The sequence below is a fragment of the Dermacentor variabilis genome, chromosome 10, assembly GCF_050947875.1.
Source record: "Dermacentor variabilis isolate Ectoservices chromosome 10, ASM5094787v1, whole genome shotgun sequence".
NCBI lineage: Eukaryota > Metazoa > Arthropoda > Arachnida > Ixodida > Ixodidae > Dermacentor > Dermacentor variabilis.
This window is the reverse complement of record NC_134577.1, coordinates 30479333-30502454: the sequence shown is the minus strand read 5'-3', so window position 1 is coordinate 30502454 and position 23122 is coordinate 30479333. Positions and strand designations below refer to the sequence as shown.

Sequence of the window (23122 nt, the reverse complement as noted above, 5' to 3'; positions counted from 1 at the left end):
TATGTTAGCAATTTATTACAACTGCTATTCTCTTTGTTATTCGCTAAATTTAGCGAGATGTTCCCGGTGGCGAAACTGGAAGCTTTTAGGAACATATATGTGTGTGTGCGGCGGGGGGGGGGGGGAGGGGGGGGAGGGGGGGGAGGTGCAAATATAGATTTATTTCTTTTTTTCCTTTTGTTTAATTTAAAGACTTGCCCTTGCGGCATAAAACGTGGGAAGCCTGCCTGCATATGTACCTGAACAATTCGTTGTGTTCGTTGAAGTCCAACGAGGATGTTGTGGTGGGGTCCGTAGATCCAAATATGACTGTTAGGTGGGCGGCCTTAGCTAAGCTTCACTTTTGGGCAGGTTTAATTAAGCCCCACTTTTCCCAGGCAGTGGCACCTTGATGAGCGCAGTCTGACGCAACCCCACAACAGGTGCGGTAGATTTGCGTGCTACGTTGTGACGTGGTTACTACGGCCATTCGTATCGTGCTGCAAATCTGCGCCCTATCACTACGGTACCACCCTTGGACATCGTAACTTCCCCACCACCGTGGGGACGCCGCCCGGTATCTTTTGAGGGTGGAAGAATCGGGGAAAACGGTGTTTTTGTTTGTCATAACCGTGTGAAGCCAATATACTATGCTTTATTTGACGTCTCATCTACCGTGGGGGTCACTGGCTTTGGCATTCTGCTGCAGAGCGCGAGGTCGCGGGTTCGTATCCCGGCCCCATCGATCTCTGTCTGATAGGGTCGGAATGTAAGGAGTCTTGTTTGCTATGATGCAGTTCTGCTTGCTGCGCTATATTGTTTACGCGAAGGACAAAAAAGAGACAGACACACATGTGCGTCTCTCTCTTTTGTGTCCTTCGCATAAACAGTATAGCGCAGCAAGCGGAACGATGTCACACCAACTAGCCCCAGTCGAAGCTTTATTGTATGATGCAGGTACAAGTTAAAAGGATTCCAGATGGTCGAAGTTAATCCGGAGCTACCCGCCGACGCGTCTCTGCCCACAGCAGCCCGGTCTTTGCTTTGCGAAGTTATACCCCAGAATTTAATTTGATATCGATCTGATCTTATTGCGATTCCACATCATCATCCTTGTGTCCAGTTTAGGACGAAGGCTGGCGCGAGAAGTTCATTCGTCAACTAGTGCGTTTATTGAAGTGCACCGGCGCGAGTGAACGTTCGTAGGCCTCCTGTGCATCCTCCCTCGTGCACGCAGCTTCAATCAGTCAATCAATCAATCAATCAATCAATCAATCAATCAATCAATCAATCAATCAATCACTCAATCAATCAATCAATCAAGTTTTATTTTCGCCGCAGACAATACATTGTTACTGCTATAATAGGGGGCCAGAGAAAAAAGCTGCATCTGTGCTGCTTGACTAAGCTCTAGCCACCCGTACAACAGCAGTGACACGACGATTTATTATCTTGATTCAGTTATATAAACATATCAGCAAATAAATGATCAGGCAGTCCGATCACAAATGACAATTGCAAGCTTTCAGTCTCTCCCTCTCTTTCTTCTTCCATTTCCCCTTACTCCACATGTAGGGTAGCAAACCGGACACTTGTCTGGCTGACCTACCTGGCTTTCTTCTCCTTGCTTTCTCTCGCTGTCTCTCTATTCAAACCCCAACGTTAACCAGTTTTCTGGCATCGCAGGCCTCTTTGTTGTCGCAACCATTATTCGTTTTTTTCCTACTGGAGCAGCTGCGCCCAACCAGCGAAGACCATCGGAGTTCCCCACATTCAGGATGACGTCATATATTACATTTGACGAGAGGGACCAGGCGAGACTCAATGTAGTTTTGCCAGCTCTCTCTCCTCAGCTGAATGATTCTCTCATCGCGTACTTTTATCAAGCACTAGTTTCCACGGGACATCCGTGAAAAGAAAGACAAGTCTATTCAAAGACGGTATGGGTCGTTTTATTGCACTCTTTTTTTTATTTTCGCTTACAAAAGAGCACGCAAAGAACAACTAAAAAAATAATAGAATAAAACACAGCAGCGGCACCAGAAGCGCAAAAAAATATGGCTTCCGCGATAACACACAGGGCACACGAATCCCCTCATTCTCTTAACAGCTAGAGTTGAGTACGAAATCATCGGAAAAGTGTTGCTGTACTCTATATAGAGAGGAAAAGCTTGCCCATGAGAGCGGGCGCATACCGAACAGTTCTACGCAACACTACGACAAAAAATGCAACGTCATAAAGGACACGGACAAAATACACAAGCAAACTTAAACAAAAAGAAGGTAGAAAACAAATATTAATGTCAATAGCTAGCTGCCTGTTGCGGTAATTTGCGTTCGAGAGCAGTTCTCAAAAAGCGCAAATCCCTATTAGGGAGTAAAGAGAAAAAAAAGAGTTTTTTTTTTTCTTTAACAGCAGTACTTGGCTATGCTGACAGTTCAGGCATCAGAACAAGGCTATAGAGCCAGTCTTCAGAAATATAAGTTGCCGTGGAAAGTGGCACGATGTAATGGTAACCCTTCCACTCTCTAGAGACTCGCACAAGGACAGAACACTTTTAAGGCTCTGTGAGCGTCGAGTCCCACTAAGGTTAGAAGCAAGCAACCCTTAAGTACACGCACTTTAATTGCTCTCACTCCTGAAACAATGATCGGTATCTTGCTTCGCAAGGCAATGAACTTCAATGTGGACAGCCAGTTCAAAGAAGTTACTAAAAGAAAACACCGAACCGGCTTCCATATTCCTTAATCTGAGAGGAGCGCATCCATTCCACTGTACTCGCCTCTTCTAAGAGAGTGAATGCATTTGTTTGCTCTGTACGCAGCAGAGAGTCCATTACGCTGTGCGCGCACCTTTCGAGGGGGTCAATGAACCTTCTTCCACGAAGAAAAGTCTGACAAGAAGGGAGCAAGCGAAGCGAGCACCAATAAAGAAACCGCACCTCACGGACGCAACACCGGTTAAAGAAATCCGCGCCGCAGCCCAGTGGGGATGATGGGTCCGGCGATTTGTCAAACCAATGCTGTGTCCGCGCACCAGGAAGTATGACGCAGGAGAGACAGCCACGCCTGCGCAATACCGCCGTCTCGGTGTTGTAGGAAGCTAACGGAGAATCTCGAGTAGAACGTGTGGCGAAAATGTTACAGTCTGCGTTACGCAGCGATGAAAAAACAAGTCTCCGAAACCACGCGATACGGACAGCATAACGGGAAACTAGATGTGCGCAATGGAGGAGGCCTGCCGGTTAAAAGCCGCTTCGCCGGCGAGGTAGAAACTGAGAAGCTTGTTTGGCACGAAGACCGCATTAAAGGAAAAAACTCCGCACGCATTCTCCTTTGCTCCCACATATTCTCGTACTACGTATACGTAACCTTCGGTACTGACATAATTACATGATGCAGATAGTTGTTCTGGTCTCGTTTCCGTATCGCCTATGATTCACAAGGTTAGCACTTATCGGGTTTAGTTCAAACGGCATGCTCTTGTCTCACCAAACGTTGCGCCACGTTCGCTCAACTACAGGTGACCTTACGTAATCCTGCGATGACGACACAAAGCCAGTTGGTTCTCATAAACTGGCTAAGCATAACGAAAAAGTGCACCGGCTTTGCCTGTTACCTATGCACAAACCGTTCTGAGCTGTTACGCAAAACATTGTCATGCTTTACCAGGTTCGCGGTCCCGATCTGTGATCGGCTGGCTCAGCGCGTAACTTCCAAAGCAGTTCATAGAATTAATCATACAGCAGTGTTGGTAGCTATCGTGAATCTGCGAAACTTACGTTGTAACTTGCGCTGTCAGACTAACGCTCTTTCCGACCTGCTATTATGGTCCGCTCTCCTGTTCTTGCTTCCTTTTCAAGTTCGTCCAGTTAAAAGTGAAGAAACGGCAAACACGGTGACGTGGATAAGAGCCCTTCGTCCTATGGTAAGATGGAAACACACGCACACACTCTCAAACCTTTCACTCCAAAATAAACGCGGCCTCCTCGCAGTCGAGAAAGGCCAGGTAGAGGCTTTCCCGCGTTCGGCTCGAACTCGACGAACGCTTGCAGGAAACCGTTCTACCACGCTGTGAGCCTTTGTTCAAGTTGTGTGTTCGGCGCCTTTTAGCCGCACTCTCAGACATCTACTGAGTCCTAGCTTAGGAACTATTTTCCAGCCGGAAGAAGTCCATCACTGGAGGAGAGATAACTACAGTTAGGCGAGTCAGTCCCCGAACGCGTTTCGGCTGTACAGCAGAACCCAGAAACAAAACCTGCTGCGCGGTTTTATTCAGAGCATCAACAACCACAGCCCTTGTATAACAAACACGGGAGATCCGGCGAGTATTCTTGAGTTGCATGCAGTGGTGCGAATCACCCGCGAAAGAGGCACAAATAAACACGAAGGCGCCAGTAATCGGAATGATTGGGGTTGAAGAAGACATAAGCGCAAGCTCTCCTAACTCTGTCGTTCAGTCAACTGTGCGCAGTTTCTTGCGCACTGTTTCTGTTATAAAGCCATTTGTTTTGTGATCAACGCTTTTGAATTAGTATTCAAAGATTAGCGGCTTTTCGCAAAGTCCTAGACGTGTTCGCATGCGGCGGTGGCGTAATGCTGTAACTAGATGCCCGGAAATTTTCTGATTTTTCATCGCTGAGCTTTCTCCATGCATTGTCACGAAGGCCCGCCTTCTTTTTGCGTTTGTGTTCTATTTTTACCAATGTCAGACGTCGCACCACTCTTAACTAAGGTTATCATGCATCCTCAATAAAATTAGGAAAGCTTTCAAAGGAAAAAGGGAAGAAGAGCACCATATGATGGACTACCTGCTCCCGTTTCATTTGCGACATGTTCATGCCAGAAATATGCTATATTAACGCAACTTTACTTAATGTTATTACACCACAGCGATTATATACAGCGAACAAGGAGCAACGAAAGCGCTAAGTTGTGTGGCGCTGAAGGTAAGTAGAACAAAGAACATAAGGACAAAATGATCGACACCTCTTGAAAGCTATCCACCAACTAGGCCAGCATAGTAAGAGTGCTTTGCTGGGCAACAAAAAACGCTTGTCGGCTTACACTTACACGATAGGGCAAAGAGAAACACATTAAATACTGTTCATACAAATGAAACACACAGAAAACAATCGTACAAAGCTATGGCAATAATAATGCGTTCACGTCAAAATCAATGTAATGTGTGATTCCACGTGCTTTTTCTGAAAATACGAACTTCAGCCATCTTTTGCTGCCGTTCGACAAATACCAAGCATCCTTTCTAAAACGTTACGTTATGCCATGCAATAGTTTCTTCTTATCAGTAGGTTCATCTCGAAATTCTACGGAGTAGATATCGATGCCATAAAGAAAAATCACATGTCTTCATATACAGAAAACATTTGACACAGTGAGATTACATCTGGAATGCTTCGGTACGGGCGGAATGCTAGAAATTTATCACTTCGTCTAGTTCCTGACCAATGTCCAAGAACACGGCTTCTTTGCTTAAACAATACTCACTGTAGACAGTACTCATGCGCGCGATGCGTTAAAAGAGCACACGGCATCGCACTGTAGCATCGCTGGAACAGTCGCACAACGAAGTTAGCACGGCCTCACGTCTCGCAGAGGAATGTTAAGTTCACAATGATGTTTTTAGAAAGTCGATCCAGTGCGTTTTCGTTGCCTCCAGAACATATCAGGAAATACTGAATGTTGCTTTCGTAATGTACGCAGGTATAAATGGTCCTTCCGGCTGAACCGCTGAACCGTTTCCGTTCGTATTTCGCACAGAGGTAGCATTTTGCGGTACAGTTTTTTTTTTATTAGTAGTATGATTTTGCCCTGAAATCAGCCTCCATCCCTACCTCCGCATTTCCACTTTCCAGGCACACTCTACAGCGCAGTACAGTGTAGTACACTGCAGTACAGTGTGCGGAGACAATCGCTTTCAGTCGTGCTGAACCAGTTGGACGACCAGCCTCTGTCGGAAAAAAGAATTTTGAAACATCGGCGCGACTTAAAACCGCACCAGAAGGCCGTACAAGCACTACTGCGCTTTTTGAGATCGACCGGCCCGTGTGAAGGCTTGTGGTTGGAATGCCTTTTCTTTTACCAGTTTCCTTTCCTTCCTTCTTTCTTTCTTTCTTTCTTTCTTGTTCCTTTTTTATCTCCTTTCGCTTTTTGTCGTCTTTGCAACACCTATGTCCCTCGTCCCAGTGCAGGGTAGCAAATCGAAAACTCTCCTCTGGTTAACCTCGCTGCCTTCTCTCTCTCTCTCCCTCTCTCTCTCTCTCTCTCTCTCTCTCTCTCTCTCTCTCTCTCTCTCTATCTCTCTCACAGGAAGCAAAGCTATCGCCGCATGACGTCAGGGAGGCGACGCCGCTTTGCATTACCGAGTTTTCTGTGCGACGGGCTTCTCGTCAGCCTAGGAAACAGGGTCGCCAACGTTCACATTTCCGACCGAGAAAATTACTTTCATTACCCGGAATCCTCGCAGACGAAGTGTGGCTCTAATTTATTGTGGACGAAACAAGTTAATAGCCCGACCTAAGATAATCTGAAGGCACCACGAAGTACAGTATAAACTCCGTATAATAACACGGTTATAACGAAATATTGGATATAGCGAAGTAATGCTAAAGGTGCTTCTAACCGATATCAGTGCGTAGCGAATGTATGCTTGTAACGAACATCGGAAATGAGAAATGTATTTTCGTGGCGCTGAGAGTTCGTTATAAGGAGGATCGACCGTACTACCTCATTGCGACTTTTAAGTGGGAACGAGCGGGCGAATCAGCTGGAAGGGGTCGTTACACTGGGAACCCTTAATAACGTTACTTTCACTAAACAACGCTTTGCGCAAACGCTGATTACGCTGCCATTTGACTTTCCGGGTTTGATGATGACAGAATAAAAACCAAAAAGCAGATACTCCCCCGCCTTTCAGGCTAATGGAGCTCCAGACAGGAATGTAGGCGAGCTAAGTATGCCAGTGCACGCTATGCGAGAAACGACGCCTCCAGCCTGTCAGAATTTGCGGCACCAAAATACACAAACTCGCATTCCCACGCACAGACAAGCAGGGCAGGCGGAAACAGACACCACACATCACCTTATTAAGCGTTGATTAAAATGCGGCCCGTAGACGCTACGCGTAAAGACTGCTGAGAGTACATAGCTGTTTTATCCCGTCCGTGTCTGTAGAAACTGAAGGCCCCGAGGACCGTACTAACGGTGGCACGATCAGTGAACGTCCATCGGCGAAATTGGTTTCGCGTCCTGGGAAACAGCGCAACGAAAACCATATCCGCGGTTGAACCGCAGAGATCATTACTCTGATGTTTTCACGGAATTTCCCGGTAGCTTCAGGCCATATGCGTTTCATTACCGAGCTATTTTCAAGGCAGAGGCAATACGCGTTTCGGAGGGGAAAAAAAAGCACCTCTTTGTCTTTGGGGACATACTTGTTCTTCCCTCTAGTAAGAAGCTGAAAGCAAAATCCCCTGATATTGAAAGATCTCGGTCATGACACACCACTGATCCACTTATATTACGGCCAATACAAGCTACGCAGCAACCAGGCCCACAATTTACATGACTCGACGTCATCGTGGACGAGTTACGCTGGCACTTCGAGTAACTTTATTGATACCTTGCCATAGACAACCACATAATACAGTACAACGTTGTGATATCGTAGCTGATTGGTTAAGCTGTCTGTCCGTCGGCATGTGCAGATGACGTCACGTCACTCGACTGGCACATATGGGGGCTGTCTCAGAGTTGATTTTGCGGCGCCTGGAAAGGGTTGGGAATCGCTGAATGTACGTTATACCGTGCCCGCGAGATTAGCAGCTGCGTATTTGCTACGAGCGTTTTTCTTAGTGTATATATGTTATCAAAACAAATAATAATAATCACTGAGAGGATTAATTTGTAAACCCTTTTCGATCTCGCAGGATTATGCACACTCACTGACTGGACGGCCGAGCAATGGTACCGCCTGCGCGAGCCTGTTTTACCTGGTTGCACACTGTCGTGTGGCCACTGACGTGAGTACTGCATATGTGTGGAACTAGTTTGTATACTGCCGTGCTCTTGTCCGGACACCGAGGCTACGACCAGAAATGAGACATTTGGAGACGCGTAACGACGCATAAGGCTGTTCGTGCTAGAGCTTATCTTCGCGGTCAAGTTTCTGTCCGGAAATGTGTAAGTGCTTCATTCAGTGGGACAGGCTATTGAGAAAGCTTGATAAACGAAAATTGTTGGCAGCCGAGATAAAGAAGCCGCGTCGCTAATGAACAAGGCGAACTTTTTACGCTGCTCATCTGGCAGGTTTAGAGGTACGATCCCGTGATTCCGACGTTGAAATAGCAATCGCTAACGCTATGAAGCGATTATTGCGCCATAATAGTATGACCAAGAAAATGGATATGGGAACCTCCTAAACTAGCTGCCTACATAACGCCTGAAGAGACGAGTATTTGCTACTATGGCGGCCATTTATTAAAGCTTCCGAAAGAACAATCTCACAGTGTTAGTCAGGTTCATCTTGCATGATCTACGCGCTTTCAGCTCGCATATTGAGTCTCGCTAAACGTTCTTGCCGCGCGATATGACGGATGCAGTGGTAATATCATATTTAGGCGAACACACCACAATACGAACAGAATTACGAAGTGAAGAAAGACATCATCTTGCGATTTCCAGAAGTTAATCGCACTCAAAGTGTTCCCACCGGCGCAAGGGCCATAGGACGCAGATACGTGGCATCCACAACAAACAATATGGCTGCGGCCAAAAAGAAAAATTACTACGAAAGTCGGCCAGATTCTGGGCATCGAAGGGCAACCTGGGGTCGTACCGAGGAGGACCAATAAAGTTGACGCAGTTGTGTGTGGGACATTTGCCCTTAGCCGAGTTTCATCCAATCGCTTAGCGCTGGCACCACAGTCAAGCTTGGGGTGCCCACGCCCGTGAAAGAAAGATACCGGCAACACTTTGCTGCGTCCAACAATCAAATAAGCCGTGTTCTCCACATCATGGAACACTTAGTGTGCGCACCAGAACGGACCGTAAGAGTTAACGCAGTTTTGTGCATGAAATCTGGCTCTCGTTGCGTTCTCTCAATCGCCTCATAGCGGCGCCACCGTCGCGTTTCACAGGCGTGCGCCCGTGAGGAGTTCCGCTATAACGTAAAAGTTCATGCGCCTCGTTATCGGCATAGAACGCATCGTGGATGTGCCGAAACGGGCCAAATGGAAGTAACCTTCTTTTGTGCGTCATATGCCTCTCGTAGAGCTCCTCTCGAATGCCGACAGGTGGCGCCACCGTCTCTTTCCCAGGACACACACGCACACACATGTACAACTGACACAAAGGCCAGCTGCGTCCCTTTCTTCCCCCTCCCTTCCCCGAAATGGCAGGATTTCCCCTCCTCCCCTCCGGGCGATCGTGCACGCTTTTTTTTTTTTTCTGACAGTGGTCGCAAAAGCCCGTAGTAGGGGTAGGGACGGGGGGAACCGTATGAAATGTGGTGACGAGCCGCCGCGCTACTACGTCCTGAGGAAGAGTTCCGACTTGCTGGAGACGGAAGCCCGGCTGCTGGAGGCGTGCATGGCGGCCAGGCGCTTCCGCGTAAGTCGCCACTTCCGGTTGACGAACAGCAGCATGCAGCAGGAGCCGAGGATGAGCGCTTGCACGACGCCGATCAGGCTCGCCAACGTGTACACGACGGGTCGGGTCAGGCACACGGCGTCGCGGGGCATTCTGTTCTGGGAGACTCCTGCCGAAACCAAAAAAAAAAAAAAAATGGGGGGGGGGGGGGAGAGGGACACTGAGTACGATAACAGTAAAGAATTGTTTAAATTGCCGAACTTACATGGCACATAACGACTTTCAACACTGCGTCTGCTACGGCTACGTTCAGTAAATTAGCCTGGTTATATTCAAATTATCTCGCTGCGTCCTTGCCTCGCACGCATTTCTTCGCCCAATCAAACCGAGACTAACTCGCCAAAGTTTACCAGCACCTTGGGGCAACGAGAACTTCGCTTAGACAAACCTGTTGTTTCCTCTCCAGGGCTTGGAAGACAGGCGTTCCTCGCTATAACGTAGTCACAACTTGCATGAAATCACCTTCGTAATGTCCGATATTCCTTATAAGCATACCCGTTGATATAGACGAAAAAGTTTCAGAACACTTCGTGGCGACGATACTTCGGGGAAGGAACCCTATAGTTTCTTACGCGGGGCTTTTGGTCACGTGTTCCTCGTTATAACGAAGTCGCAACCTGCAAAGCGGCAAAAAATGTGCAGAAGTCTTGCATTTATTTCGTTACATCCGGTATCTCATTATATCCGTGTTTGTTATAGTGGGGTTCGACTGTATTACTACTTGTTCCTGGGCTAGCTGCTTCACATTTCCTTGCTCGTTAAAAGTCGCGAGGCTGTATGTGAAGTACGGACAAGAAAAGGAACACCACCACACACAACTTTGTTCAAAATGAACAGCTCACTTTTAATATAGTTACGTATTCCTGCATCCCATTGTGTGTAGTTTAAAGCTACAATAAAGTTTAGTCTTTGTAACTTGAACAAACATTTTCAAGTGTTCTTCATATCCAGCTTTTGAACTTTTGTAAACGGCATGCTTTCTCTACTCCGCCATCAGTGTAAGCTGCGGCAGTGCAGTAGTACCAGACCGCTGTCTCTTACAGACGACATGCGGCTACGCCTCAGCAGTGGTGAAGCAAACGAGTCACTTCATGCAGGGCATTTACGCTCAGAAGGGAGTAAATTTACGAAATTTTCTACAGCAATTTTTTTTCTGCGCACATTTCTCAATGACGTGCCATACGTGCTGTCAGTCTCTGCTATCGTCGATAGTGAACCGTATAAATTGCGCTTGAAGTGCACCCGCTGAAGTCATTATTTCCGAAAAAGAAAGACTGACAAAAAATTACGTGAGGAGGCCGCGCTGAAAACCATGGAACACCTCAGTGGCGAAACGACAATACACGTACTGAACTCCATCTTCTGCTTTGTTTTGTTTTCATTTGATGTTCCCTTCGTTTGTTTGTTTGTTTTCCCTCATCCGAAGCCTCTACGCCGGAGGACTGGAAGACGGTACCGCTGTTGGTGGTGCTGCAGATGGATGGCGGAGTCCGCTTTGGTTACGCGGAGCATGGCCATGCTTTCTCTGCCCGCATTGCATCTAAATCTTCGGGGCTCGCCTTTCTCGCCCGTTTTCTTCCTTCGGCCCAGCGCGCTTTCATTTTCTCTCTTTTTGTTTTCCCTCTCTCGACGGCCGAAACCGATATAAATGAGACGGCCGTTCGCGCGGCTTCGCCTGTAGGCGTTCGTTCGTGCTTGTGTGTTTGCGCGTCGGGAACGGACGAAGGTGGCGAGGGCGAGGAGGGTGAGAGAGAGAGAGCGCGCGTCTTGGTGGTTCCCGGTCGAAGCTATATAGCGCACTGCGCTGGTTGAACTGAATAATGCATGACCCTTCCCGTGACAGAGTGAGACCCGCTCTTACCCATTCCTTTTCCTAGCTCGGCGCTGCTGCTTTTTGCCGGCGCTTTCTTGCGTGTTTCGTCTTGTCACTAACCGCCCGGGCTACCACTCTCTCTGTCTCGCCAGTGGTTTCCCGAATTTTCAGTTAAGCGTGTGGCGACATTTTAAAGTTCGAATTCGAATCGAACGGCTTTTTGAAGCGAAGCCAGTATATATACGCTTCTCTTATGTCCGCATTATCAGCCAATTCTCTTGAATGGTTATGTGCCGCTGTGACATCAGAAGTACACAATACTAAAATGCGGCTAGATATGAGTCAGTACTTCTCTGTGCGCCTGCTTTCGCCGTTTTTCGTCGGCTAGCATCATGCGCGCTTCCTTCGTGCTCGTAACGTCGCTGCATAGGCGTCTGACGCTGAGCAGCTGGCTAATTTGGTGTTTGCATTTCGGAATAGCTCACGAGCGGTGCATTGCGTAAACGCAAAAATTGCGTGTGATTAAAGTTGTGACCCTCACGGTGATAAACATTGACATCACATGAGATTACACGCTGCTCATACACGCTGCGTAGGATGAAAATAGAGATGACTGTTTCTTTATTCGTTTAAAGGAAATATTCGGTATTGGATTTGATATTGGAAGTCAGATTTTTCTAAACACCCGTATTTCATTCGAAAATTTCCCTAATCGATCATCCATTTTGATTTCTCTCCTCGAGCGAACTTTCGTAGACACGCTCCACCCGGCCATTAAATTAAGATTAAATTTGAAGAGTGCGAAAACTATGCAGATTACCTATAATCTAGATGTATGCTTATGTTCGTCTAGTGCGGTCAGTGTGTAATTACCAAAGCGCTGCTTGCGGAATGTCGCCAAGACTAAGTTGACGAAATGCGTAATGCTAGAACTTCACAGGTCGCCATCTAGAGACAATTCCTCGACTTCGCAGCGAAGCCACTATTGTACGTGTCTGACGTTCTGGTCTGATATCCATTTCTTACTGTGCTTGAATTGTTCTATTTTGTATCTACTTCTTTTACTGCAGGTCGCTAAGGGCTACGGTGATGTAAAATAAATAAATAATTAATGAAATGTTAGACATCGCCAAATAGGTCTTGCGCACGTGCTAATTTCGAGAGAGCAGCGAGAGGGAGCAGTGATACTGATAGCGCGCGCGAATTGATGACCACACAGTCACATGTGCGGAGTGCGAATGCTGACGGAGCCAACTTTCCTGTTCAGAAAACAAGTGAGATGCCCGTTGGTGGTAATTTATGTTCCACCCCTTCGTGACAAAGCGAACGTGTAACTCCTACGCGCGACGAATTATGAGACCACCGCGACGCGGCCTGCATAAAGCGCCCCGCCGATGTTTAACGCCGATAACGCCGGCAAACTGGTGTACAAGTGCATGTTAAATTCATGTCCGATTTGCGAGAAGCGACACGCCGCATCCTTGCACGATAGGGACATGTCTAGACTGGCAAATCCAGGCGACGTCTCCTCCGTCACGGACCGCCAGGAAAGGTCGTTACATCATTGTCATGCGGCAAAGTCCGCCACGTGGGGGCAAATTCATGACAAGCGACAAATAACCTTCAAACTGGTAGTACCCAGGTGCAAGGGAAACCAATCCGGGTTTTTCAGATAAAAAAGTTTTTGCAGCTGTAGAAAAAAGAAAATTTCGTTCCGTGGTCTTCGGATCGAACCCAGGACCCACACTTTTCGGCGCTCTACCGCTGTGCCATGTGTTGTTTTGATTTCTTGCTTTTGTTTAATAAGCCTAATCTAACACGACAATATTTGATTACTACAACTGCTGAATTTTCGGTTAGCTTAGTAGCTCTTTGCTACTGCCTGGTGGATGACAAGTTTGTCACGTGTACAACCGTCATGTCGATTCATTATATTGCAAAAGAAAGCTCGGTTAGAAGCCCTGCGGCGTGTTTATACTTGTTGCACTTTCTTTTTCATTATATACATGACCGTGCTAAAAAAAAGAACTCCAGTTCCAACGCTACTACCTCTTATGTAGATTGCGGGAAATGCGTGCATTATTCCAGGTCATCCGCCTCATTGACTTCCGAGTTCTGCAGGAAAAAAAACGTAATAAATTAAGCGAGGCCCCTAATGCGCTCATTCAATAATTGAATGAATGTTACCATCCATTCGGTCTGAAATCGATAGTTCATAGAAAAGGGGAAGAACTTTCCTTTTGTTATCGATGTTATTCTTTATTTATTGTAATTTTTGTGATTTATTTATTATTTTTTCGATGGGACAAACACACTCGAGGCTTTGCATATACACGCCTAAATTTTCTTTACGACCTTTTTGAAAGAGGTAAGAAGCGAAATCTTTTTTGCAACACTGCTGTCCGCCACGTTCTTCGTGAAGGGGCCTGGCAGCTGGCCTTTACATCAGAAGTGCGCATGGATATCGACAGTACTGGGCGATGTTACCCGTTCTTTTTTTTTTTTTTTTCCCTGGGCGTTATGTTTTATGACTGTGGAGTTTAAACTCTAACTGGCCGACAAATTATGACGGTATGCGGTTGCTAGTTAGAAACTAGTTAGAAAAGACAAGGTGCTCCTATTCGGTATTTAATGAAGGCAACGCTTTTCAAAGTGTTTAGATAGAACAAGCTAGCTCATTCCTTAATCCGGCTTGTAGAGCAGCGGCTTCCGAGCGCATCTGTCTCTTCGTTGTTTGAGTTCCCAACATGATAACGCTTTTCTTTTTTTTTGTTAGTATCAGCACTTATTTATACTCATAGGGTTGGAGAATAGAGGCACCATTGAAGGTTCCTCATGTCCATCGTTAACCTCCGACGTCTGTTGCCAGTGGTAATATCGCCACACCGAAGTTAATGAGCGCGTACTTAGTTTGCATGCTCCGTAAGCACTAATACCATCCGTGCGTTGCTACCACGTGTTTTCATTCTCTATAGGTTTCGTGTCTTCGTCGCGAGTGCCCGAAGGCTTAGTAAAGTGTAGTTCGTACTTAATTACTAAGCGTGGAAACTTCAAAAATGTAATCCGCAATCTCTCACCGGTCCGGTGAGCAAGGAGCAACGCCTGACGTCTTCGCTAAGATTACCGGGAAAAAAGAAAATGCGAAAATTGCGGATGATCGCGCAACAAACAGCTAATGAGCGACGATTACGAGCGAACGAACTTCTGTAGGTCCTCATTATTGATATTGCGCTAACCTGCAGCACCTGCGCAAAGGCTACACAGTACTACTACGCGAGAGAACTGTTGTCGCTGTACTGCACAAGCGTGGCGCTGTAAAAAAAAAAAAAAATAGTTGTGCTGTTTTCTGTTTATGCTCAGCTATGCGCACTTAAGCGATGACCTGCTTACGCTAATGCGCTAAGCAGACGGCACGAAGCTACAACGCGCAAACTGCCTTTCATACTTTCAACGGCTGCAGTGAAGAGAATAATGAATCGCTTGAGCGAGATTTACTATGAAGTGTAATTTTTCTTGAGGCCTTCTACTGTTCTTGTGACATTTAAAGGCTTTTCTTTATTTACTTACGAATATTCTTCGTGCATTAAATCAGCAAGAAAGGAAAGAGCGCCTTCTCCCGCTCCTGTCGTCTTGAACCAGTTCACGTAGCAAGTACAAGAATATGTGGTCATCCTTTCGCAGTGACTTGAACGGAATTTCAAGCACTTGCAATTTTGGGGCAGCGTTTCTGCACATGAAACGGTTTGGTGTTCAAGGACAAGCCTAGCGATTTGATTACAGTTTATGCCGATACTACAGGCGATTCTAGGCTCGTGCAAGCTTTCATTTTATTCAAAACTAATGTCGCATTATACATTTAGTCTATCCATGACAGCTATCATGGAGGCAAAAGATATTCTGCATTTTTTTTTTTTTTACAAACATGTATGCCTCAAATCCGTAACAAGACATCGTGAAATTCCCAAGTGAGGCATATGTATTCCCTGCAGGTAGTTTCAAGAGTCGGCTAACGTTCCATGCACAAAGTGTTTTTAGTTTAACTAGTGGTGTTGTACTTTTGCTCAACGCTTGTACATTAAATCACATGTTACACACAGGAAAAGTTCAGTGAAAAGAGAGGCGCAAACTCGTCTGTACCGTCTCTGAATCTAAGCTTGTAAGGAATATATGCACCGACATCAGCGGCGCCAATGAATTAGACCATTGTCTTGTGGCATCGACGTTTATTCAACAGAAACGAAAGGAGCCTGCCTGCTAAGGCACAGTGGTGACAGTTAGCCCTTCAGTCACGTGACCAGCGCCGACAGTTGGGGGGGCGCCGCGATCGCGGCGGCGGGCTTCTGAAAAAGGCTAGCGATGCGGTGAAGACCCCCTTCGCCGTCTCAGGACGGAAGGCTCACCTCGGGCGTCCCTCCCAGCGTGCTCGGTGTCGGAGGAGGCCTGCGGCGAGGGCGTCAGGTTGTGGACTACGAACAGCGCCGTCTCCATGGTGACGTCAGTGACTACGTCACCGGTCTGGAGGTCCAGCGCGTGCGTGTCTGCGCTGGCCGAGCGACGTCTGCGGCCGGCGCGGCTTTCGGTCGACAGGTGCTGCTGGTGCTGCATCTGTTGCTGGTCCTCCGTGCCACCGCCGCCTGGACATTTGGGCTGTGAGGGTGAACGAGGGAGAGAGAATAACAAGATCGCGTCGTGAATAAAACGTAGAATGCCGCGCTGCTCCTCCGTCGTTGTTGTTTCATTAAACGACGAGATCCTGGGAAGAGCGCCGAAATGGCTGCCGAGAGACCAGTTATTCTAAACATAAAAAAAAATAATAATATTAAGGTGAATTGGCTAAGAAGTGCGTAGAGCGTAACGAAAGAGTGTAGGCAGAAATGCAAGAAAAAAATATCGGAGGAATAAAAACGTGACATAAATCAAACGTAGCCTACGCATAGTGAGGGTGCGATATATCGGCAACACGCAAAGCGCACAATTCTAGAACATCTGTGCAGTCGTTTATCGCTGGTGTTGTTGATTCGTGTTTTCACTGCAAGGTCTCCGTTGGAGACTTCACAAGGGTTTGGCGTGCCTTGGATGTTGGTTATTATCTGGCCTATTACTATATACTAGAGAGAGAGAGAGAGAGATAGAAAGCGTTGTATAGTGAGTCGTATAACTATCAAATGTAGATCTCGACAAAAGAACCAGCGAGAATTAGTCTCAGAGTAGATAACGTTAACGACACAAACGCAATTAGCGCCAGCATAGTGGAAAATTAGCCGCATTTCACCATAGACCGCACTATCTCCGTCATCAGCCCACCTGGCTTTATTGTGTAGAAGGAAAAAAAAAGAAGGCTGGTCAACCACTGTCGACGCGAATGTAGACAACGTCGACGCACACGCGCGCGAGAAAATAAAAGGGAAGGTAGAAGAGCGAATGAGAAGTTTCGGCATTAATGAAAGACGTAGAGGGTCGGGAATAAAATGTGACATGCAGTGAAGAAAATAAAGCAAGTAATACAACAGTATGCACTTATGTAACATTCCGTCATGTTAAATTACTCAATTTTAGTGTATATAAATACATATACCATGTACGTCGACCTTGTCTTCTTTCTCGTCGGCTTTGGTTCACACGCCTTCTTGCTTATACTCCGAATATGCGGGCGAATGAATAGTGTCTGACTGGGTGAATGATGAATGAATAACCGAATGAATGGCTGATACGTTGATTTACTGACCGATCAATTTATAGCCTAAACATTAAGACAGAAAAGAAAGGCTCAGAAGCAGACGAGTGAATGTAGTTTGCAGATAAGCAAAATCTAGGCGTACCGGTGGGCAGACGTCCAGGCAGAAGGACACGGTCATCTGGAACTTGACAGTGCTGTCTGACGCAAAGCGGAACGCTTGGAACGGAGCCATGAGTGACTTTGAGCCCGGAGCTCGCTCGAAGCCTTGGAATACGGCAGGCTCTACGGGGCAGCTGCAGGGGAAAAAAGCAAAGAAGAAAGAAAATGCGCCGCCGTTGAATTGAAGACACCACACTAAAGACAAGTGCAACGGACAAGCACCATATAGATAGCATCCAGCCTGCATTGTAGACGTAGAGACAGGCTTTACAGAGAAATATATATAATGAGCGCGAGCAGAAGTACGCGTGCCCACAGTACAGACGTTCGCCTTGAATTGTAGAATATCGGCAAAGCGCAGTGATCATTTCAATCGATAGGGCGGCGCTACCAGCCACTTTCTGGAAATAAGGAACGTTCTAGAATGCGGAGGTCAATACCTTCGTGAAGCCTTCTCCACGAGACCTAATTTCTCGCGTTTGCCCGACCCTTAAATTAAATTATGGGGTTTTACGTGCCAAAACCACTTTCTGATTATGAGGCACGCCGGAGTGGAGGACTCCGGAAATTTCGACCGCCTGGGGATCTTTAACCTAAATCTAAGTACACGGGTGTTTTCGCTTTTCGCCCCCATCGAAATGCGACCGCCGTGGCCGGGATTCGATCCCGCGACCTCGTGCTCATCAGCAGCCCAACACCATAGCCACTGAGCAACCACGGCGGGTGTTTGCCCGACCCTTGTAGGCAAAACCGAGAAAGAAGCTCTAAGGGGGAAATCTTAGGTTACGTAAGCCTCACTGACACGGGCCAACTATTAACGATAAAAGAACCGACGCTTGTTTCTCAGGCTATGATCGACTTCGTTCCCGTTATGATCCCGTTTGGACAGAAGTGCTAACGGCCGTTAAACAGAGCAAAACGCGTCGTTCTCAATAGTACCTAGGCAAAGGCACATATATAAGCCAGATTACCGACCAATATATATACATATCGTCCTCTAGGGAGCTTTTTAGGTCGGGCAAACTCGACAAGGAAATTCTCGTGCGTTGTCCTTCAGGAAGCGCGCTTTGGTTAAGCGCAGTGCCACGAGATGTCCCCACCATCGTTGCGGATGGTGTTCGATCGAAAGACACTCGCCGCACTTATCAGCCAAGCCTACCAATCAACAGATGCGTCACATCCTTTGCTGAGGGAGAGAGAGGCCAGCACGACCAGCAGCGACAAATTTGCGTAGGTCCGCGGCAGCATTCACTACACACAGCGCACAGCAGGCAAAGCAAGAACTCTAATTAGTGCTCGGTTCGCGCGGGCCCTCTACACCACACATAATCTATATAACGATCACTCTTCACAGTCACGCGCCGTTACCAGCAGGCGGACGCTTTCAAAAAAAGAAAAGAAAGAACGCTAGATTTCGAGCTCGCAAAGCACAGAGAATGGCAACCTTGTTTCCCATCGACAGCGCCTATAAGTGGGGAGAAGTGGTGTGTAACACATCGCTCGGCCTCGCTCGCGTTGGGCCAAAGTTCGGCCTATACGCCGTGCCGCGATGCCGCACAACGGCTGTCAACGTCACCACCAGCGCAGGAACGTACGGAAGTTATAGAGACAAAAGAGGCCCTCTTCGTCGCCGCGCGATGTCGCCGTATATAAGTTCCGCGATTCGAGTGCGAACGTTCGCAAAGAAAAGACAAAACAAAGAGCGGAGCGCGTTCGCACTAAACTCCGTGTTGAAGTGCGCACGTGCATGCAAGCCCCATGCAGCCCCGAGAGGCTCGCCGATATCTATGGGCGCAAAACTCGCGCGAGCGTCTCTCGACACGTCGGGTACATGCAAAGCGTGTCCTCGCGACAGTAGTTCGGTGCAGTACTCGCTCTTGTTGTGCGCCTGCGCAACCCAAGGCATGCTGCGCCAGATACGAAAGAAACTGCTGCGGACGTTTCCTTTACTAAAACCTCGTCGCGTGAACTTGCTCGGTAGGTGCACACTGCAAGCTTCTTTGCGAAGCAAGTTCGTTAACGGCGTAAAATATTTAACGTCGTAGCAGCTTTCGAAGCGCTCGGCAAGGCGCGAATGGGGCCTCGACCTTATAGCGCACAGTTGGCGAGTCCCCGACTTTTGCTGTTCTTTAAGCGACCTAAACTTAGGAAATTGTTTTCCACCGAGAATCCGGATATCCTATACTGCTAGGAAATCGCACCGCAGAAAATACCATCTGCGTGTTCAGAACGCATATTACAAACACGTTGGCGCATGTAAGTAAATTTCATAGGCCCGCCGCATTCTCATATTATTGAAAAAAAAAAAAAAACGGCTCTGCCTCGACATGCTGGTGCTAGCAGCGCTACAGTGTTCCGATTCGTGGGATCATTGCTGATGCATTTTTAGCGCGAGCTCGACCTTGACACTCCAACGTGGAGGCACGCCCGGTTACGACAGCTGCTGCAACCAGCGCTCTTGAACCGCCTCGCCTGTGTTGCTCAGAAGACGACAGCGCGGTGATGAGAGATGCAAGCAAATGAGCATTGTGACGCTGCCGAGGTGACGTCACACAGCCCGTGGACCAGTGGCGCTCGCGCGCATGTCTTGATACGAGACCGAGGATAAAGTAACTATTCCGTACCATTCTGTACCATCGTTATCGCGATTTGTGAATGGCCTGAGAAGCGCTCCGCCTGTGCTATCGCCAGGGTCAGCCGGCCGTATACATAGTATTACGATATCATCGAGCGATGCTCAAGGGACGAGCCACCGCGAGAACGACGGCGAAGTGGGTCTGTGCCCTTGGCGCGAGTGAATGTCGGCCTGGTACTCTGGCTCCAGTCCAGTGTAAATAGTCTGTAAATAGCCTCTTTCGTCTGTGTCTTTGTACACGTAACAATATATAAGCGTCTGATGAGATAAGAAAGGAACGGAATAGAGCGAAAGCAATCATTCTGGTGCACAACTTTTCGCTTTGACCCACTCATTTCTCACTACTACAACAACAGTAGCGATATGTAAAATATTGCTGATAGCTTCGTTACTCCAATACAGTCGACTCCCGGTAATTCGACTCTTGTAGGACTGCAAGATTTGGTCGAATTAACAAACGGCGCCAAAATTAATTAATTCATTTTTATTGCTTGAAATAGTCTAATGTGTATTTGTTTCTTGCTCTTAAAGTGTTAGTAAACCAACATGAGGCGAAAAGTACAGACAAGTTTCAAAGCTCATTCAGCGAGACACAACAGGAAACAAGCACGAAAGAATGGCTTTACGGGTGAAAGGAACATCGGCCACTAAAAGATAAAAAAAAGCTTAGATAGAACAGCTTCACGCATAAGCAAGCAGTAGCATTTTCCGCTGAACTTCTTTTTTTAAGCTTTCAATAGCTGCTAGGGCAAGGGCCGAATTAACTGAAGCGGCATGCTTTCCAGTTCGAAATAAACGAGTTTTCCTTGGGTAGCAGCCGCGTCCAGCGAACTGAGGAAGCCACTTCGAGACAAGGTCTCGGAACCGCGTCCGCGGCGGGTGCCCAGACCCACTAAAAAGACGCCGGACTCGAATCGTATTGATTTGAAAATAACGTTTACGCTGTCTCTTCTTGGGTGGCAATGTGCGTTCTTTTTTTTTTTTCGAACGTTTACATTTTGTCCAAGTTGGACTGAAACTCGGATTAATCACAGGTTTGGCTAACGGTAATCGACTGTATATTGAGCTTGCATTTGGACGGCTTGTGGGAAATCAACACTGTTCTGTCTGCAACAATCAAGGCAGCCGCTATGACGACGCGAGATAAATGACGCGAGATAAATTTATATTATTTAGCTGAAGAGAGCAAGAAAGAATAAAAATTGATGCTACTAATAAGGAGTGGGCTAATTCCAGGCCAAGTGAAGCGTGGTTGCTCAACATAGCTTTCAGCGAAACAGTCATTCTCAACTTTGCGTCGCATAAAACTTGGTGTTTGATATCAGTCAACAAAACATAGTTACGCAGATGTCATCGTTGCCGTACTGCTCGGTGCGGTGAATGACTTAAGAAAGCCAAAGCTGCCTAAGCATCTGTACTTCTTCGTTCCTAACATCTCTTTGCTATTAGCACTAACATGATTGGCGTAGCCTACCGCGTGTGCAGGTTGTGATCAGCGGGAGAAGAAGAGTCAATGTTCAGTCTCATGATCCTGCTTGTCGCCGAAGCGAGGGTCGTTTTCTGGTTACGCATAAGCGTGAAAAACAAAGAATTCGCCGAAGTGAGCTCGTCTTCTCTAGTATTTACTCTTTGGCTAATCCGTGTTGAGGCTCGGGGCAGCGTTTAGGCGAGGAATCCCTTCGTGTCATATGGATGAGTACGTCCGGGAGTAGGAGCGAAAGGAAAACGTGTATTTTACTTTATATACATATCGAAACAAGTCGTCAGGTTCTAGTCTGAGCTCACACATGTCTGCAGACGTCAGGACACCTCATCACCCCGCAGCACCAAAAGTCCCATTTTTAAAACGTTCTTCTTCCCTAGTTCTCCACACCGGTGACCTTATTCCGGCCCGTTAGAGGCGCCGTACACTTCACAGAACTCCGCCTCTGATGTGCAACCTTCGAAGCAAGAACGAGGCAGCCTGGAAACAGATTTCGTTCGCGCTTCTTCCACGAGACACGCCGACAACATTACACTCTGGGCACATACAGCGTCTCCAGGAGACATCAAATACGCGCTACAACAAGCGATCAACGTCGTACACTCCCTTCTCAAACAAATTGGTCTTTACATCTCACCGGAAAAATCTGAATATATCGTAGTTACGAACCGCAGAGGTCACTCGGCAAACCACTATCGCATCTTCATCCATCTCTGAATTGAAAATAAACCAATTCCAAGACGCAACGCAATTACAGTCACGCTCGTTACTGCCTCCACGGAGGGCAGCGAACGCGGTCGCTTCTAGTATGCCGCTTGCTTGGCCGTCACAGTTCGGGGTCGGGCGTGCTGTCGTCGTGTGAGCGGCTCCGCTGCCTTGTGGGGAAACACCCAAAGAATGCGCATTGCTTATTGAGGAGCTGCTGTCCCGTCACAGTCGGTGTCGGGCACTCCTGTCGGCGTCTGGGCGCTGGTGAATGGGGCTGCTTCGGGGGGAGGGGGGGGGAAGCACCCAAAGAATGCGCACGGCCGATTTGGGGCGCTACACCCGATATGCGATGACAGAATATAGGCTTCTGCAGTGCTCGTTTTACGCACGAACGCGAAATCACATTGTGTCCATAGCAGTGTCACGTTTAGCTTCCTTCCATACATGCGAGGAGAACGCCGCCCACCGAGACGAGGAGAGCCGCTAGTAGTCAACGCTTCTCCGGCGAGGAATTGCAAATTACTCGTCGAAGGAGCAACCCAGCAATGCAAATTGTTTTATATTTCCGTTTTGTGCTACCTCACTTTGCTCCCCTTGGATGGGCATCGAGACGCGACGTTGCGAAACCCAGAACGCGGCAGCCGTTTGCTGCTGGCGCTCAACACGATGCTACCGGCTCCCCCGCCTCCCCCCCCCCCCCCGAAATAAAAAAAAAATAGAAGAAAAAGTAACACAGCTTCCTTTATCAAGCGCACGCTGCTGCGCACGACACTTTGGGCTACGTCTTCTACTAGACGATGATTGCCCCCTCATCCCAGGCAGTGAGTGCCACGGGCTAGGCCCAGAACTCGCGCGGATAAATACAAAGAAGCATTCTGCGCACGATCGTCTTTCCTCGATGCGCGGGCCTCTCGCAGCACGTCATCACCGACGCGTCGAGCGGCAAACACCGTGCAGGAATCCGGGCAAAACAAACATTGCAACCGCGAGGCACCACGC

The 23122-nt window shown here is 47.6% G+C and overlaps 2 protein-coding genes across 4 annotated transcripts in view; one reads left to right on the top strand and one right to left on the bottom strand.

Moving 5' to 3' along the window:
* The window catches only part of LOC142560252 (uncharacterized), a 430092-nt gene that overhangs the window by 201557 nt on the left and 205413 nt on the right, over positions 1 to 23122 (top strand). For all 3 annotated transcript variants that reach the window (XM_075672207.1, XM_075672208.1, XM_075672209.1), the window contains exon 5: positions 7929 to 8021. In XM_075672207.1, coding sequence (XP_075528322.1) covers positions 7929 to 8020 — 92 coding nt within the window. In that variant the 3' untranslated portion in view covers position 8021. The remainder of the gene's footprint in view (positions 1 to 7928; positions 8022 to 23122) is intronic.
* LOC142559985 (uncharacterized) overlaps positions 9185 to 23122 on the bottom strand; it is a 119785-nt gene continuing 105847 nt past the window's right edge. Inside the window, exons 10-12 of the mRNA XM_075671709.1 lie at positions 17281 to 17431; positions 15862 to 16108; positions 9185 to 9757 (exon numbers count right to left, since the gene is read on the bottom strand). Of these exons, the coding sequence (XP_075527824.1) occupies positions 9528 to 9757; positions 15862 to 16108; positions 17281 to 17431 (628 nt within the window). The 3' untranslated portion in view covers positions 9185 to 9527. The remainder of the gene's footprint in view (positions 9758 to 15861; positions 16109 to 17280; positions 17432 to 23122) is intronic.